Source organism: Gasterosteus aculeatus, chromosome 3 (assembly GCF_964276395.1).
Source record: "Gasterosteus aculeatus chromosome 3, fGasAcu3.hap1.1, whole genome shotgun sequence".
NCBI lineage: Eukaryota > Metazoa > Chordata > Actinopteri > Perciformes > Gasterosteidae > Gasterosteus > Gasterosteus aculeatus.
In genome coordinates, this window is record NC_135690.1 from 11875331 (window position 1) to 11894993 (window position 19663).

Genomic DNA, 19663 nt, shown 5'->3' on the forward strand with positions numbered 1-19663 from the left:
TATGAAAATGTACTTATAATCATGCATGCTTAGAGAGAACTAAAACTATATTGAGGAAAAAGTATACAATTATTTATATTGTTGTACCATTGACCCACCAATGATAACCCACCATTTGTGGGTTATCATTAAATGAGCAGAGTTGTTGTGGGAGGGAGCACATTTGTTTTAAAGATTAAATCAAGAACAACAAAAGCAAAAGCAAAATACCAAAGAAAAATATTTGGTATTGTAATGTCTCCATTCAGTTCCCTTTAGGTTTTGTGATAACATTTTTATTTCTGAACCGTTCATTATTGAGTTCCCAAATGTCCAAGAGCTAGTTAAACCATGTGTTTACCTCGTGACCTTCATTAATGGGCATGGTGGCTTTTTCTGCACGTTTCCTTGTGGCATTGTGATGATTATTGTTTGGTGTTGTGGTTTCTTTTGCTATATGTGGCATGTGAAGGGACAGCATGTCCTATTCCGTCTATTATTATTTGGATTAAAAAGATTAGCCATCAAGTGATGCTGTCAGTTTCATATCCAAATGCCTGCAGTTAATCGGTTAAGGGCTCTTATCCGAAGTGACATGTGCATCACAGGCAGCAGATGTCAAATGTCATGTAACAGCTGAAAGAGTTCAAGTGTCTGAGAGCCCTGCAGCACGAACAATGAAAAAAATATCCTTCATACATAACATATAATGCAAGTGAATGGTCTGTTTGAAAAGAAACTTCAAATTGCCTTTACAGATCGTCCAACACGTCAGTACTCCAGACTTTTCTTGCTTCTGCTGTTTCTTGACCTGCAGCGACACAAAATCAATGCCCTCTCCAAATGTATTACATTAGAAAATAGAAGAAAAACACATGTCATTGACCTAACTCACTTGTCAAGAGGATTAAGATTCAGAGGTAGTAAGAAAAGAAAGAAAGAGCAGAAATATAAAGCAATGACCAGGAGACACCCGGAAGGACTAGTGAAAGGTAACCGATAACTCAGTCCATATTCTTTCGCCATTTCTCAATGCCATTTATGTGCGTTAATGTATAAACATATCCCACAGGTTTCCAGCCTGAGTGTCACGGTGTGAAACACGTCTCGTGGAGGCGGTGCGCGCGTTATTTGGCGAAGCGCGGAACCTCTGTGCCAACGTTAGGGCGCACATGGTGCGCGCTGGAAGCAGAGCGCTGTGGGAGGGAGGACGGATGAGCCACGCATCCGCATCACCGAAAAGGAGGGTGGCGCGGTGGCATCGCCTGCAGGAATCCAGTTGTAAAGTCCTCACACAAGGCAAATATGCGCTGAGGGTCCGGAGACCCAGTTGAGCACCACGCGGCACTGAGACATCGGAAGAAGCGTGAAACGAAAGCTCCGAACAAGTTGTGATTTCTGAAGGAAATCCGGCTGGAGATGAATACCAACGATGCCAAGGAGTATCTCGCACGGCGGGAGATACCCCAACTATTTGAGGTGAGAGATGGCGTGCGCTTTGCGGGATGAGGCGATACTTGCGGGTTTGAGGCGCGGCGAGGATTGGTGTTACTTATCGATGACTGTCAGAGTGACGGCAAAGATCTCTTTATGAAACATGGCGAGATGGAGGTTTGAACGGGGAGAGAAACGCGGCTTCAGTTGGTTTTTATGGAAATAATCACACATAAGCTGCAATCATAAGGCAGTCCTCTTCACCGGTGCATCATTTAAAAAGGAATTTGTCGTAATTATTAGCATAATAAATAATTCTCCGGTGGAGATTGCATTCTTTTGTCATTGATTTTTTTTTCAATTACCAGAACACTAAAAGTCCACCTTTGGATTTTTGAAGGAAAATTATTTAACACTTTTATAATGAACATTGGTTGGGGGTAACCAAAATTATATAAATGATGACAAGGTGCTTACAAAATTAACTGAAACCTATATTAAAAGACAGACAGCAAATACTCGTTATTAAGCAGCACAGACAGAAATATAAGTATTCATTATTTCCGAGGGGATGGAAAATTGTCTCATCCACTTAATTAGACTCAATCCTAGTGCAGTTAATGTATGCAAGCAATCATGCTTGTTTATTTACAGCTGCAGTTCATAGCAGTGAAGTGACACATCACTATCATCATTAACTGCGCTGTGATTTGACTGCTTCTCATTTCAACATGTATTCATTATCAGCTCGCAGATCCAATTGTTTTTGGCTGGGAGATGCTTTAATTGTGTTTTCATGCCGCTGCGGGAGGATGGAGATGGAAGTCTCCGGTGAAGCTATTGTTTGAGAGCGCTCAGCGTTGAGGGGGCAAATGTCACACAAACACACACTTGTTGTGAGTTGTGTTTCCGGCGTTCTCACATTCATCACAGTGGTTTGGCTTTCCACCTAGATAATATCATCCCAAATGAAAACACAGGCGTCCTCATGACCTCGATCCGATTTCATGGGCTTCTGACAAAACGAGATGTTTTGTTTTCCGTTGGTGGAGCCGGGGCCGAGACGGGGCAACCAAAATTTGCACTTCAAAACTGCCCCTCGTTTCCGCCACAGGACATCATGTTTTGACACAGACGTGGAGATGCCAGAAAAAAACCCATTCTATCGTTCTTCTCCCACCTCCATGTTTTCTCCAGAGCCTGCTGACAGGCTTGATGTATTACCGGCCCGATGACCCCATCGACTACTTGGAAGGCTGTCTGATCAAGGCCCGGGAGCTCGGAGGACCAGATAAGGTGCGGTGGGATACCTTCGTGGGACAGGATAAGAAGTCCCTTCCGCCTCTCAACGGCGGGCAATCACGCAGGTCCCTCTTCAGAAATGGTGAGCAGCACTCCAAGCACGTCGGAGCTCAGGCTCCGTTAGGTGAATCGCTCGACTGGTCGGGCAACAGGAAAATTCCTCTGCAACAAGTTTGACACCAAATAACCGTTAAATGGGGAGATTTAAAAAAGAAAATTGCGATGTATTTGCGACACCTGATACGATTGTGTAACAAATCCACTGCTTCTTAAATTTTCTGCAACATTTGGTACAAAAAAAAAAATCTTGTTCCCGATAATCGTGACATGGTGACAGCTCTATGAAATAATAGATTACGTGATTATTGGAGAGAGTGAAATAACAGAGGAATAAAACAGCCATTTGACCTCCTTGACGTTGGCACCAGAACGTCTTCCTCTCCAACACAAATACAAATGGCTCCCAGTATAACCAGGAAAGGGTGGAGACATTTTATTAGCCCCATTGTAGAAAGTTGTGCAACCCTTGCATATAGGAACAGCTTTCAGATTGTTATGAGATAGGAAACTTTTTTTCCTGCAGTGCAGCTGCGTGCATTGATACGCTCGGATGAATTTAGTTTCCCAAAAAGCGCAGGAAGCATTTGTTGAGACACCAGAGGACTCACAAACACACCGTAATACAAAGTTCAAAAGCAAACCCGGCTGCGGCTCCCAAAGCCGTCAAACTGTCATGTGCAAAAAACAGAATCCAGTGTGCAGATCTTTGTCTCGAACACGCCTGCGCTGCCTTCACTGTGGCAGCCCGATACGGCGCGGTGAAAGACAGTTGAACATGCGTATCGTAGTAGATCATTCACATGGGCACAACAAACAACTCACTCACTCAGGCATCGCTCTTTGCGACTGTGGTTTGCAGCAGGTTTTACAAATGTAGGAAGATGCAAAACTTATTTTGCATCTACAGAGCAACATTGACAATGGGTCTCACAGGCTAATTCCATCTTCTGTTCGTGCTGCTTTATAATCTTTGTGAGGAGATGATGACATCAGTCGTGTGCGTGTGTGGGTGCGTTTGCGTTTCTGCTCTGATCTCGTAAACTGCTGAACTACACTGCAGACAGATTTTGGGGGCTCAAATACTCAACGACCTCTGATTGTTGCATCTACTCGCTTTCTCAAAAGAGCTTTAAATAATTTGATGCTGCCCCTTGATTGAATATTATCTGCGGACTCCTCCCTTGCTGCTCCAGGCCTGTACCGGGGGGGCTGTTTGGTCACTTTCAGTATTTTGAACTATATGTTCGGCACACACACACATACACACACACACACACACTGCTGACTGCATTGTTGCCATTCAGATGCCGCTGGGCAGAGAGAGAGACATAGTTGTTCTTTGCCTTTTTATTGGGCATCGACACACTTTAAGTCCCAGTTTGGATTGTGAGACAAAGCTGAGACGCACACCTGCACAGATGTGCTGCAGACAAACGCGTCTGAAACGGAGTTTGAAGGCAGTTTAACCAATATTGGGCCGGGCCTTCAGTGAAATATTACTCCTTTCTACCGTGGTGAGGTCTATTTTAAATTTAAACGTCTTTGTTTAATGGGTGATAGCGGAGCAGCAATGACAACAATAACTACCATGATAGAATAAAGGACACGTTTGTGTGGTTTAAAAGAAAAGCTCACAGGCATGAACCTCAATCACAGTAATAATGCAGATGTGAACTGCTGTTTTTTAAATCAACTTTGCGGAGGGAGCAGAATGCTTTGTGAAATTCTGATGAAGCCCAATTAGATCCCTGAAAGATGCCATCTGCCGCTTTTAGACGCTGGCAACTGCAGACAAATCAGGGATAGCATTCCCTTTCATTTGCAGCATTCTATGCGTTTGAGTGAATTAGCGTCTCTGTTGCCTTAAATTGAAAGGAAAAATCTCTTTGTATCTCTGCGACGTGTATTGTCATTAGTGAAAATGATCCATTTTCTCACTCATAGTATAAAGTAAAGAGATAATGTTTATTCTGCATTTAAATCAAAGCAGCTCTGCTCCCTTTAAAGAGCAAGCGATGAGGATTTCTTGAATAACTCTTTGAATTCGTCATATGTTGCTTTCAGCGATTTAGAAAATGTACTGTTTCATTGTCAACGTAAGCATGAACTATTTTATTTTTTGTGTTGAAATGATTTGTAGTGTGACAAGTGCACAACATACTTACTTAAGAAATCCAACTTGAATGGAATACTCTGTTACTTGTTTCTCATCTATACATCTGTATATGTGTGTGCGTGTGTTACAGTGATGCCCGACAGTCCCAACTTCCCCTACAGGCGGTACGACCGCCTCCCTCCCATCAGCCAGTTTTCCATCGAGAGCGACTCAGACCTGTCAGAGACGGCGGAGCTGATAGAGGAGTACGAGGTGTTTGATCCATCCAGACCGCGACCCAAAGTCATCCTCGTCATCGGTGAAGGACCAGTGCACCCGACCAACACACACACACACACACACACACACACACACACGCACACGTTAAAGCTAGAAACATCTGTGACCTGACACAGCAGCAGCGTGAGGAAGCTTTAGATTCGAAGCTGTTCACGTGGACTCCTGCTGACCCATGTCGAAAGCCGACCTTTCACATAAAATATAAAAACATTTATATTTGTGCATGTGTGTGTGTGTGTGCGCGCGCATGTGTGTGTGCACTAGCTTTGTGTTCTTCCTGGTATTTCAAAGAGTAGCCCCGCCTCCCCCTGCTGGTATCAGCGGGGTAGATCTCGTTGCATGTCACTGACTGCAGACACTCCCGCTCTCCTAATCTGGTTTCCTTGATGGGGCCTGCATTGACCTGTCAAAGAGATGCATTAATCCAATGAATTGAGCACAGCAGGAGCACAATAAGAGTAATGGCACAGATTGAGCTGATAGGGATAAAACCTCTTAAAATCATTTAAGGTTTAAGTAATCAATAAAGAGACCCTTCTGACGCAGTAGTTTTGCACCTCAGCTGTTCGCTCTCTCGCTGTGTTAGTTGGGAGTTGTTTGTCCCCACAGCACAAACGCCATCTCCGATCTCGTCTTCGTGGGAACATTGTGCCCTGTTTTAAGGGCAAAACGGGGATGGCAGCAGCTGTCATCTCTGTGAAGGATCATGGCTAATGTTTTGTCAGTAACGTTGGCAGAGAGAGAGGCGTACCGACACGTGCGGTCAGGAGGAAGCGGGGTCGAACATTACGAAATACTCACATGTGAGATAAAAGTGCACGTTTGCTGAATACATACTAGACACGCTGATCCCTCTCGCTCCAGCAAAACGTTCACCGTGCCTCTTCAAAAGACAACGTGAAAAGAATAACTTTTCCTTTTCCATAACAAATACTAATCTTAGATGATTAAAATCTGCCTTTTTCTCTCTTTACACAAGTTCAGGCTTTACTTTGGATTCCGGGAAGGACACATTACAATAACTTGACTGTAACTCGGCTGTCTAAAATATACGATGTACTTGAGCTCACCGCTTGCTATTCTAACTACTATTCTGGGAAGCACGCTCCGTTTCCTCATCCCAACAAAACCGTTCCGGGGAGTCAGACCTCAATGGAACAGTTATAACATTTCTGTTATAACAGCAGCATCTCACAGTAAACACAGTGAAAGCAGCTTTTACTGGGACCTATGGAAGCCTTTTACAAACCTTTAGGATGATACTGCAGAACAATTAGGTGGGCAACTTAATTCCAAATGTTCTTTAATTCAACCTTTGGAGGTATTATTACAATCGAATGCGTGAAATCAGGTTGCTGGAGGATGTCAAAGAAAGGGTGTGTGTTTTACCAAACATCCAAGCGAAGAGACATCCTCTTCTGTTGTCGCTCCTCTGCACATCCTTCTTCCCGTTGACATACAGAGATAATTAAAAAAGAAAGATTTGGTGGAAAACGTAGGAGGTTCACACACCTGTTTCTCTCATCCACCCCCACATGCCCTTCTCCCCCACGCAAAACACACACGAGCCGCAACACACAGTCACGCAGGGAGAAACACGTAGTCTCAAATGTGCAAATACAAGCAAACACACACACACACACACACATAGAAAGTCTCACGTAGTTAGTGATGTGCCCACGCCAACACCCCCCCCCCCCCCCCCCCCCACACACACACACACACACAGACGACAAAATCTCTCCCAAAACATCAACAGCTCTCCCTCTGTGCTTAGGTGGCCCCGGCAGCGGCAAGGGAACACAGAGCCTGAAGATTGCCGAGCGCTACGGCTTCCAGTACATGTCCGTGGGCGAGCTGCTGAGGAAGAAGATGATCCATAACGCCACCAGCAACAGAAAGTGGAGCCTGATTGCTAAAATCATCACCAACGGAGAGTTGGCACCACAGGTAGCGGAGGAAAGGCGACGGAGAGCGCGTGTTGCATGTGTGTGCGGAATAGGGGGGGGAATATGGGACGGAGCGAATCCGGTCGTCTTTATCACCGAGTGTGAGTATGAAAGGACTAATTAGCAGAATCCATACGACAGGCCGGCTGCAGAGAGAGATGCTTCTCTGTTGTATTGCCGTGCTTTGTTTTTAAGGTAATGACTGGGGGAGGAAAATAAGCACAGACGCCCTTGGAAAGAAAAAACGAACACAAGGCCTTTACACTTTGGGTGAAGCGCTTCTATTTTACTGTTATAAAAAAAGAAGTAGATATGTTTTAAAGGATTTCCTTTCATAAACCAATTAACCAACAATGGTATTTAAAAGGAATTCTGCATGGACATTTTTTGACCTAAAAGGTTATGAAAGGTGACGCAGTTAGATTTGAGACTCGCAATTTGAGGTTAAATATCAAAGGCTTAGTTTGGATTTTTTTAAATGGAGCCGTATGAGATGTTCATCCATCGTCGACGGCGATCGGTGATCTGCACGGCCAAAGGTTTGAGAACCAAAGAGGGGTTCCAGCATGGGAACAAAGCAATAGATGTACTGCTGTTTGAACGGAGGAAGCAGTGAACCGAGGTTAACGGCTGCAGCAACACCTGTAAGTGTTTTGCTCACACTGCTTTGCTCCCTCCAAGGTGTTCTTACCAGCTTTTTCCAGGGTTTTCAACCTGACTCCAGAGGCCTCCCCCAGTGGATGGAGCAGGCTCAACTGGTTGTACGAATGGTCTTTGTCACTGGATAAGGACAAGGATCTATATTTCCATACTTAGGTTGCATGATCTTGTTAGGGTTTTTTTCCTGAAGAAGGCTGTGGGATACAGACAAAAGATTATAGAAAAAGATACATTTATTTGAGATTATTTTGCATGCGTTCCCAAAATCAAGAATTCATATTTATTTCCCAAGAGTTTAATATAGAAAAGAATTCTTCCGAAGCGCCGATTGCTTATTGTTTGCCCTTCGGGTTCGATTTTATGACGGCAGATCAGGAAGGAAATAGTAGTGATAAAAAACTACTGACGATTTGAAGAGGAAGAGGTCCAATCAGATTGTGATTTGTCACACATATACATGAGCACAGACGCGCACAAATGTATGCTGCAGCCGGAAGATGGACGATAAGAAGGCTCAGTGGTTTATTATCGGTTACAAGGTTGTAAATTCGCTCAAAGTCGCATTACCACCTCCTTCGTTCCATAAATAGTCACGTTTAAGGTAAACTCTTTCTTGTAAGCCTCTTATTCTACAACTCTTATTCTACAACCAAGTCATACGTCACCGATGATTCTTTGATTAAAAGTTCTGGCTCTCGTTGAGAGCTTAAAAGTATCTGGAATGTATCTTTAACAGATTTAAGACAAGTGACTCAGGGTGTCTGGGTACATTTTAATGAAAACACCTGGGGGAGGACTTCGTGCCTGCCAGTCCTTTGCTCCCATCTCCTTGTGAATAATCTTTAATAACTGCCCACCTGATCATTCGCCGTCCTCTCCTCGCCGGTCTGGTACCATCTGGCCGTTCACCAGATGTCAGTCCAACAAACAGTGTGATAAACAACAGAGTGGGCCAAGCTAAAGACACATTAGGTGCGACGAAGTGACTTGTGTGTCTGTTCGGCTTGTCATTTCCTGGCGGATAGTTTAACAAAGCAGAGGAGGATTTGGTTTCATAATGATTCTGTGTGTCATGCTGACAGGAAAAGGCAGAATGCTCCCGTGTAAGAGTCTTGGAGGAGCTTTAATCAGAAGCCCTGATGACACTGTGTAAAATGATTGAATGATGTGTTGAGTTACGTATTACAAATTTACGGCTTCTTTCGTGTGGGTTACCTGGATTTTATTCACTCCCTTATCAATCTAAAGTAAGTTTAATACGTTTCCTTATTAAAAAAAGCGATTCTTGTGGCCTCGAGGATCTTCTGTAACTCCCCAGCTGTGAAGTCTCATCCGTCTAATTCAAGATCCAGCAAAAACACAGAAATACACCACTGACTCTCTGACAAACGCCAACTTGACGTTCCTGCTGCGAGGTCATATGACTCAGTATTTTTCTGCACTTGTTCCCTCAGAAATCCCACAGGTCTCAACATAAGAGGACCTCGGATGTTTGACTGCCTGGTTTAAAATTAAGACTATTAGAACATTTATAGACTCAGACTGTGGAAAAAAATGTACTGTTATGATGGTTCAGCAAGATCTCCTGTGTGGAAAAGACACACTTATACCTTTCAAAAGAATAGTTGTTTTTAACGCCTTCAAGCTTTACATTGTAGCTGTTAGTAGCTTCTCCATCTCTCCATCAAGACCACACTAAAAGCAAAGCGACAACATTACAACCACATTAATTGTTTTGTGACCTGATTCGAGGGTCAAGCATGAAGCCGACGGCTCAAAGTTCCCTGCTTGACTTTTGACCCTGACAGCAGTGTGGAGCGCCGTGGGGATGATATTGAATATGATCAGACGTGTCATTATTTTCAAGCACCTCTTCAAATAGTAATAATTTGAGTGCACTGTGCAGGAATATTTAGCACAGGAGCAGGACAGGAATGCTAAGTGATACATTACGTTGGAAAGTGGCGGTGCTCTTTAATGCATATATATATATTATGTATCCCTCTACCAAATGAATAAATCACATGGGGAGAATTGAATGACATATTTCAGATGCAGCCGATGATTCAGCTGTTGTATGGGTGATGCTCTAGTGCTGTAAATATATTGTCTCCTCAGTGGTCAGAGAGGATTCTTTGACTAGCATTCCAGCGAGAGCTCAGAGCTCACAGCCGTGCAGTGGATCAGAGTTTTGCTTTTTTCATTTTACCTACACTACATTAATCTGTTCGCTGGAATGTAGAAGAGCTTTAACCTCTTTGTGGTGCATCGGGCTGCTGAGTTCCATCTGTGTGTGCAGGGTCATTAAACGGCTGTTTTACTCAGCGTTGGTTACAGATGTTATTTTTAGATCAGAGCTCTTGTATCTCAAATCTCATATCGCACGATGCATTCAGCCGCGGGAGAAACATGCTGACCTCCAGCCATTAGGAAGTAATTGATGCTAAACGATGCCGGCACTATCCGGCATTAGGTGCAATCAAGGCAGTTCTTTTCTGCCGCATTTCGATATATTCATGTACAATCAGATGAATGAATTATTCGTTATTAAGGTGTTTTAACTCATCTAACATTGTGATGAATCTGAAAATTGCTTCAAGAAATGAACTGATCTCCTTCTAAACGATTAGAAATCCAACTACAAACATGTTTTTCTTTAGAATTTGTAGCTGAAGAGAGAGAAATCCAACAATCCAACTTTTCCCCTACTAATATGGTAATTTCCTTGTTTATCTATAAGTAACTACGGATCCTTTTGCTTTCCCTGTTTTTCTCAGGAGACAACAATAACTGAGATAAAGCAGAAGATCATGAAGATCCCAGATGCCAATGGTATCGTCATTGACGGGTTTCCTCGAGATGTGGGCCAGGCTTTGTCCTTTGAAGACCAGGTGAGTTCAGGTTTAATTAAATACACAGGATTACCTCTGAAGGCCTTTTTACACTTAGATGCTTGAGTCCATACCAAGGTATCGAGCTGTGAATCACTTTGTCATAGTAGAGAGTTTGTTTTATATAATTGATGACTATAAATTGAGATTGTACGGAGAACTATTTCTATATTATTCTCTTATTGAGAGTATTATATGTCTGATATTGTTCGCATCTGATATATGAGCCATCGACCAGTCAGTTTGTCCAGCTAGCGTTGACATTGACTTACATCTCAAAGGGTTCTGCTCGCTGGTCCTGCAGGTAAATTATTCAAGAGTGAAAATTCTGCGGGTAAATTATTCCGCTGTTCCAGTCGATGCTTCGTGGTGCTGGAGGTAACGACACACTGAGCACGGCCACTGTGCCTTCAGACCGGAGGAATGATTCACCGAGTGTCCTTTGCGAGCCCTGAAATATCTGGTGGGAAATACGGCCGTATTGTTTCTACAAGGTTAGAAACTACAGGCTGTTGGTTTGGGGTGTATCAATTGAGCGCAAATTGAGATTGGCTTCATGATGTGGTAATTTTAGTCTGTACACGATGACTAACATTCAGCAGAGCCGAGCCGATTCACGAGAACGCTGTGCAGGAAATGTGTCTGTTCTCAGATTGTTATTTAGTGTAAATATCAAAACACTTATTAGTGTGGTTGAAACTAGATTGTCCTTATGTTCCATATTCTCCACCATTGGGTGGACTTAAAAAAATTAAATTAGTAATTGATTTTCGCCCCTAAATTTGCTAAGATTTCCCTTGTTTTTGTGTTTTCAATAAATTGTTGAGCTATTCAAGTTGCATTAATAAAAATGACTTGAAGAAACGTTGATAAGCTGGAAGTATATGAATGACCTGTTCAGGGTGGTTTGGTCTGCTTGCATGTGCAGTGAAGTGTAAGTTTGTAAGGGAACCTTAGGGCTTCATAGCATTATCCTGCACTCCTACAATTCAATGCTGTTTGCTTTGTGCATATTTATTCACTTTTGCAGCAAGGTTTCTGTCAGTGAGGTTTTCTTCAAGCGAATGATTGCGGTGGGTTTGTATTTCTTAATTACCTGCTAAAAAGGCATTAGTCTGAGTCATAAATGAGAACCTCAGTGTCCCATGGCTTCCAAAATGCTTTGGGAACGATAGTTAGTTTTTACCTAAATCCAAGTTAAAGTACAATAACATCCACACCATCTTTTAAACTCATCTATTGGTGATCAACATGTCCATTATTTACCGATTGTAGCTAATTATTCTATTTCTTTACTTTCATATCCTTTAAGTAGGTCTCAATTTCCTCCACACTTATATTATTCTAAATAGTCTTGTCCTTTGAATCCTCCTGGCACACCTGCCCTACTGCACAGCAAACGGATGTAGGCATTGTGTCTTTGACTTATAAGGCAAACCACTGTGGACGGCTAACCCTCCATCACGTCTTCGTTACAGCCTCTCGTCTCTCCGGTAATTGTTATGTTCCTTCTCGCTCTCTTTTTGTAAAGAGGCCAAGTCTCGGCTTAATGAGATCTTGTAATGTGGTTTTCTGCTGTGTCAAGATCCACCTCGTCTGACAGCTGATTAGTGCATGTTTTCTCTCTAAAAGCTGCATGAGGAACGGGAGGAAAAAGGGTGATATTTGTGGCTGGCTCGTGTACAGAGAGAGTGGGATTTCAAACAAATGACGACGTTATTATCAGAAACTCCAGCGATTACAAACATGAAGAAGATTACGTGTGAAAATGTTGCCTTTGACACAGTTAGTGACAAACTCACTTACAGGCATTTCCACGTTCAAGGAGCCTGGAAGTCTCGTAATTAAAATGCAGCTTGCATCTCTAATTTTATAAACTGGTTGATTCAATTTTGTAATTAAAATTAAATTCAGCGTAAATATTTCTCGTTTTTTGTGTTGTTGTTATTTTAATCGTTGCCGTAAAGGGATCACCGAAAGGCTGGATGACAGTTTGTAAATGGGCCCCGGGGGATAGATAAGGACCAGAGGAAGTTCACTGGAGATTAAATTACTTAGATAAGACAAGTATACAGTGTTTTTATAACCAAAGGCTCATATTGTTGTTGCTTATTGGACAGGAGACCGCTCATCCACTAATGCACAGATACGGAAGCAGCAGCGTCTTTATTATTATAAAGGAGCTTTTTTGCAGCTTAGGAGCAAAGAAAGGAAATAATAGCTTCATGCTCCCTGCCTTCCTGTTTCAGGTTGATAGTGGAGGCTGGACCATAAGATAGCATTGCTCTCCTGCTGTCCAGCCTTTACCGTTCAGATGAATGGTACTGATAAAAATGTTAATTAATTCGTCTAAATTCCCATTACTTATTATCATCAACTTGTGAGCTTTACAAGCAGCAGAAAGCGGTGCCCCATGTGACACCCTGCTACACACAGGTGCCCCCACCTTATTGGTAAGGTTTGGTTCGTGCAGCCTGCAGACGTGCACCACTCAACCTCTTACAGAAGTACTCAACGTTGTTTTCCATCAATATTTGCCTCAAAAAGACAATAAGTGGTAACGGTGAAATATTGTATATTAGCAACAAAACATTGAGGACATTTGAATATGGGGAAAGTGCATTAGTGCAACCATTTAACATGTTTATCATGCAGAGCACGACAGCCAAATTGAATATAGTTGGGTGTACTTTATTGTGCCCCCCTCCGCTTCTGGAACCAACCTAGTTCGCTAATTAACATGTTCACTGAAGTGTACAAACAACAGTTTGGGTTTTTATCTGGTGTTTTGTGCTGGACTATTGACTCTGCGCCAGTTACTTCTGTTTCCCCTGTGCACTCTCGTAGTGATAATTTCATCTAACTGATGCCCAGATTAGCCCAAAGTAAAAACAGAAAATAGAAGAGATACCAACCAGCAACTCAAAATGGCAAAACATTAGGTATTTACGTTATTGCAGCTGGATGAAGGTACAATTTATTTTGTTATAACTTTAGAAAGTCATTTCCATGTCATTTTTGGTGGACGTGCTTTACTTGTCCATCTACACATAGTAATGTCAAATATGTAACTGGTGTTTTAGGATTGAGGAAATGTTACAGATTATTCTTCTGTGATTACATATACACTTATGAACACTTACAAATGTGCATAGTTCTATAAATAGAAACCAGTTACAGTTCAGAAGAACAGATCAAATATTAACAGATATCCTTTTTTCTCCTTATACGCTCTCACTGAATCTTTTTTAGATCTGTTTCATTCCACTTTGAGCACATTTTGTTACTTTCTTATGTGGATTTGATGTTGATATTTTACTGGTGATCGAGACTAAAGAACGCAAGTATATTTCCTCCGTGTAGCTTGTAATGCATCACTTTTCTTCTTAGAACATCTTTAGTGATCTCTAAAGATCTCTCTGCATGCAGAAGCTCTCATAGCGAAGGCAGAACAAAGACATTTCTGATGTGTCCTCACGCTGCACTTTGTGGTTGTTTTTTTTAATTATTATTACAATGTTTTTAAAAATAGCAGCAACACCTTCTGTTATCTTCAATTAACTATGCCAGATATAACATCTATTATAATACAATAATATTATAGTTTGTATTATCTACTGAAGGAACATTGCATTTGATTACTTTATTTTGTGTTGTATTCACATAAACTGACTGATGCACATCAAGTAGATGTTTTATATTTCAGAGAAGAGGTTTTGGGGACCCCATGCCATCCTCATACAGCGTCATAGCTTTTTTTTTTTAGAAAGCCAGTCTTGGCTTTAAAATATTCCTGCACGTTTTTCTATGAAGTTGGTCGAGCTTTAATACACATGGTTGAAGCGCAAACCAGTAACTCTTGAGAGCTTCACTCCCCAGAATATCCACAGAGGCCTTCAAGGGGTTAAATCTGAGTAGTTCATTGAATTTCAAAATGAATCTCAAACACACCCGCTGCTTCCTGAAGCATCGTGCATTTATATTCTAGAAGGTTCATTGTTTTATTTTGCATCCCTTATTCCCGAGCAGCCTCTGAGGACCTGCAGCATCCGTTGTGATCAGTCTCCCACCATCCCATGCTGCTACTTTGCCCTTTGCAACATCACAGGAGCCATTTATGTGCTTCTCCCGTGAGGCACCACTCCTGTTTATAGGGGCCCAGGGAGACCGTCTGACCCTCTATTCTCCCATACAGGCTTTCTAAATCCACTCCTATCGACTGCGAAGATGTCATTCGGTCTATTCATGCCTGTCAATTTAACTGCACGCAGACCTTTCAATTTGGGCAACTGATCAATCGTAGTCTTAGTCACTTATTGCTGAAAATGGCTAAACGTGCTTTGGGTTCTGCCACTCAAATATGAGGATTTGGTAAATATGGTTGTAGTTTCAAAGTCTTGAAAAAACAAGCAAATTGGACTGTTCTGTGACATTTGACAGGTCAGTCAAACATAAAATCGAGACTGTATTTATAATGAACATAGTTGTACTACAAAGCCAATTGGCTTAGTGACTGGTGAATCCGTTTGCAGCTCGTAGCTCTTATCTTTTAAGTAATCATGGCTTTAACAAAGGACAAAACAGAGTAGCAGCTACGTGACTTTGGATGTTCAGTGGAGACCATAACTCTTACAGAGGGAAGAGAACATTCAGCTTTGGGAGGAAATACTTACTGTATACTGCAAGTGCAGTTGGTTTAATCTACTGTCTTCTGTGAGACTGAAATTCCTGCAGGTTTACGAAGGTAAATTGCAAAGACAGCAGTGTTACATAATTCTAATTTTAGAAAGCTTGGGACGTTTTCATGCTTTGTAAGAAAACGTCTCTCCTTTAATATTGAGGACATTGAGCCACCTGGACTAAAGAGTGAGCATTAAAAGCGTGATGGGGACATTTACAAAAATCTGCGCTGGTTACCGTTCGTCATCGGACTCTTTTCACTTTCTTTTGGGAAATTAGTCACTAAAAAACCCTCAACCAAAGTATGGATTAAAGGTAGGATTATATAATATAAACGCCACTGTTACTGCACCAGTGCCTGTTTAGAAAGTGTTGAAATAATCTGAAACTAATTTAATTAGTTGAGAAAACAAACCTGCAACTATAAAGTAAGTTTCAATTCTCCACTCACGTTTTTATTTCCTTATGCTGTAAAAAATGGACGATTAAATCAATTTGAAGATGTCCCCTTGAGCCTCGTGAAATTGTAATGACAGCTTAGTCAAACATTTACTGTGGATTAATTGATAATGAAAAAACTGTTCCCCAGACCCAGCTGCCTGCTTAGAATGAATACATGCCCATAAACCCTGAAAAGTAATGGATTTATGTACTTTAATTCTGTTTGTTTGGATATTGCGATTAATGCCATTCAAACCTCCCGGGGACAAATCAAAAGGCCGTCTTTTGGGGAAGTTTTTCCGTATCTAAATCCAGGCTCTCTAAACAAAGGGTGTCTAATATTCCAGACAGATTGCAAAGCCCTCGAGGGTCATGTAAATAAAACTGACTTTTTGTTCTCCATGAGAAGAAACAACCCCCAGACACTCCAGTTCATGTGGACAGATGGAGACGTCTGATAGTCAGCAGCTCCGCACGGTTAGAAAGGCAGAGCAGAACAACAGCAGCCCGCACTGTCACAAGGAATCGGATATCTCTTTATCAACCGCAGATTTAACCGGATCAATATCCGGAAAGAGTCCACCGTGATTCCTTACACGTAGAACAGCTGGAATAACTGACTTTTCTGTGATTTTACACAGATGTTGTTCACCGAACCAAATTCAAAACTCGGCACAAACATCTGCATAAAGTTGTTCCGGCCAAACCATAATGAACTATTTAAGTGTGTAAATTACTCAAACGTTTAAAAGTGCATCACATATATTATTTTATTTTATTTATTTTATTTTATAAGTGACAGGATCAGTATCAAGCTTACATTTAGCTTCATGGACGTCATTTCAGAATCGAATGTTGGGTTTTGCAAAGGAGTTGAGTAAACATCAGCTTCTTTAAAACTGTGTATGTGCAGGATGCACGCACGCGTGTGTGTGTGTGTGTGTGTGTGTGTGTGTGTGTGTGTGTGTGTGTGTGTGTGTGTGTGTGTGTGTGTGTGTGAGCTAGTCCAAACATGCTTCCTGGCCTGTTAGTGAGAGAGAGATAAAATCACGGACAAAACTGCTAAAAACAGATGATTTTATGTGATGTGACGATTTCACATTTTAGGAGAAATTTTAATGACGATAAATCTTGAGTGTCTTCTTGTTTCTAAAAAGCAGCCGCCATCTGACGGGCTGCACCGCATTACAGCACAACTGGAGAAAATCCCCAATGGGTATGAATGTTGTCCTTAAGGAACTAGACACTCAAATTCAAATTCCTTTCTCTATTTTGGTGTGTGTGGTAAGAATTCCGTACAGGACATTTTCGTCTCTGGGTGTCCGTCAGGTGCCTTTCATCTGACAAAGTAAGAACACAAACAAGTACAAGTACAGAGTACAAATCATATCAAAGAATTCCCAGTGGCGGTGAGCCGGGTGACTAGTTGTCAGGTCCAAGATGATTTAATACATTTAAGAGGTCAGAGCCACAGAAAGTGAGTTACTTCCCTTTGATGCGGCTTCCTTTAAATAGCCAGCACACACCTCAGCATGTTTACTGCACATACTTGTTGGCTACTAGGGAATGCTTTTGTGTTTGGGACTTTGTAAACACAGAAGCAGCCGAGCTTCTTATTGTGTCACAAATTAAATCTCTATCGCTCCGTCAGTACTGCTGTGGTTGGCCTAACCTTTTCCTTTGAATGGATCAGCTAGTGTGTAATTCTCCCGATTGCAGTAATTTGAGCTAAACGCTCTGAGCTTGTGTGTTAGTGGTGACGCAGTTGAGGTTTTAGAGCCTCGCCAGTTGGACAAAATGTTGGACATTGATGGGCAGGTGGAACATTTGGTCAGGTGGTGACCCTGCATGGCCGCACCTGCAGTCAGTGTTGATGAATTGATGAAAGTTGTGTTAAAGCGCTCTGATAGTTCAGCAGTTTCCCGCGATATAAAAGTACAGGTTCATTTGCTGACATCGTTGATATTAGTTCTTGAAAAATAAATGAAGGCAGCAACTATCAATATTCTTATATCAGAGATTGGAGAGCTTTGCCAGGACCAAATGCCGATGCAAAGTGAACAAAAGTGAATAAATAATGTTTGCATCCGCCCCGTTATTTAGATCCGCTTCAAAATGAGCTCCACGGCACCTTCCAACTCGCTCTCACTGCCAACTCGTCGAATACCGACGGTTGCTCGGTGTCCTGCAGCATCAGATGCCGACGCGCCAGCCTTTTAAATAACTCTAATTTGATTCAGCAGAGACTTCATTGGAATTCATCAATAATTTATTATACGGACATAAAATATGAAGGAATATGAACTCTGTCCTGAAATAGGATTGTTGTAGGGAAGGGATGCTGAGGCCAGATAAAGCCTGATCCCCTGCAGTCCAGACCGGTGGTGACCGGCTACAATCACTGTGATGCTAAACGGAGGTCACTGGAGTGAATTGAGCTGAAATAACAAACGACAGCAGAAGAGAGGTGAACATTTTAAAAGTTGGACGGCAACAACGCGATTAGCTTAAGGAAACTCTGCAGAATCTGGTAGTTCACCTGTTGACTTGAATGTCCTCTCTCTCTCTCTCTGTCTCTCTCTCTCTCTCTCTCTCTCTCTCTCTCCCGGTAGATTTGCACCCCCGATCTTGTGGTGTTTCTGGCCTGCACCAACCACCGCTTGAAGGAGAGGCTTCAGAAACGAGCCGAGCAGCAGGGACGACCGGACGACAACCCCAAAGCCATCGACCGGCGCCTGACCAACTTCAAGCAGAACACCATTCCTCTGGTCAAATACTTCCAGGAGAGGGGCCTCATCGTCACAGTAAGACGCGCGGGACGGCTTGCGTGTCCGTGTTGGAAAGCGACCGTGTGCCATTTTCAATACTTTCAGCTAATTTCTATTTATGTTACCCGGTGTGGCACAAAAAAACTCTTTATTCATCTTGTACACGGAGAATCGGGACATGAAGCTAAAAAAGATCCTACTTTTGAGTATGAAGTTAGTTTAATGTAATATTTCAATGTAGCGTTATAGCCTTTCAATTTAAGTCCAGTCTTCCGACCCCTCCAAACACTTGTCATCATTCACACCCGTTCATCCACTGATGACCGGGGTTAAAGTGCAGGGTGCCACCTGCCCATCAAAAACCTTTCTACCAATTCACACCTGTTCTGCCACCGCGGGAGTCGCCTGCGGGAACGATTTAAGGTTAAACGTCTCGCACAAGGACACATCGACATTAGCTGATCCTCTTAACCAGTGAACCCCAGAGACTGGGGGGTCGCAAAACAGTTTAATAGAGTCCCTAAATAAATTGGCAGAACATTTACATCAAATCCATCCAAAAAAAGTAAAAAGTGTCCGTTTTCATTGATAACAAAGTTATGATCAGAGGTATTTATCTCCAAAAGGGCTAGTTAAACTGTTTAAGGTGATATCAGGTTGGTAATTGGTAATGGAAGTAAGGAGCGTCCATTCACGCACAAATTGTCACTTCACACAATGTATAAATGGGTCGCTGTACTCTAATGAACTCAAACCAAACACAAATGTTTTGAAGAGTATCAAGTGTATCTGAGCACAAACGGATTTTACAGATAACACACACTAACACGTCCTCCACAATGGAGCCAAACGGGAAATTGCAGCAAAAGAGAGACAATAGTTTGTTGAACTGAAGCCATCCTGTCGAAAAAGGGCCGAACGAGTCCGGCTCCAGCTTCCTTCCCACATGCTGCCAGATGTCACACAGATACAAACGAACAAAAGACACCTGGCAACATGCTACGTGGGGCTGTATCCCTCCAGGGGCTGGTTACTAGGTATTTGATTATTACTAAATAAGATACTGGCATTGAAGCTAATCAGTCTTAATTAAAGAGAAAAAAA

The 19663-nt window shown here is 42.2% G+C and overlaps 1 protein-coding gene across 1 annotated transcript in view; it reads left to right on the forward strand.

The window, feature by feature from the left end:
* Positions 1-1051: 1051 nt before the first annotated feature.
* ak5 (adenylate kinase 5) overlaps positions 1052-19663 on the forward strand; it is a 40591-nt gene continuing 21979 nt past the window's right edge. Inside the window, exons 1-6 of the mRNA XM_040172319.2 lie at positions 1052-1458; positions 2611-2797; positions 5022-5189; positions 6948-7120; positions 10557-10670; positions 18404-18595. Coding sequence (XP_040028253.1) covers positions 1399-1458; positions 2611-2797; positions 5022-5189; positions 6948-7120; positions 10557-10670; positions 18404-18595 — 894 coding nt within the window. The 5' untranslated portion in view covers positions 1052-1398. The remainder of the gene's footprint in view (positions 1459-2610; positions 2798-5021; positions 5190-6947; positions 7121-10556; positions 10671-18403; positions 18596-19663) is intronic.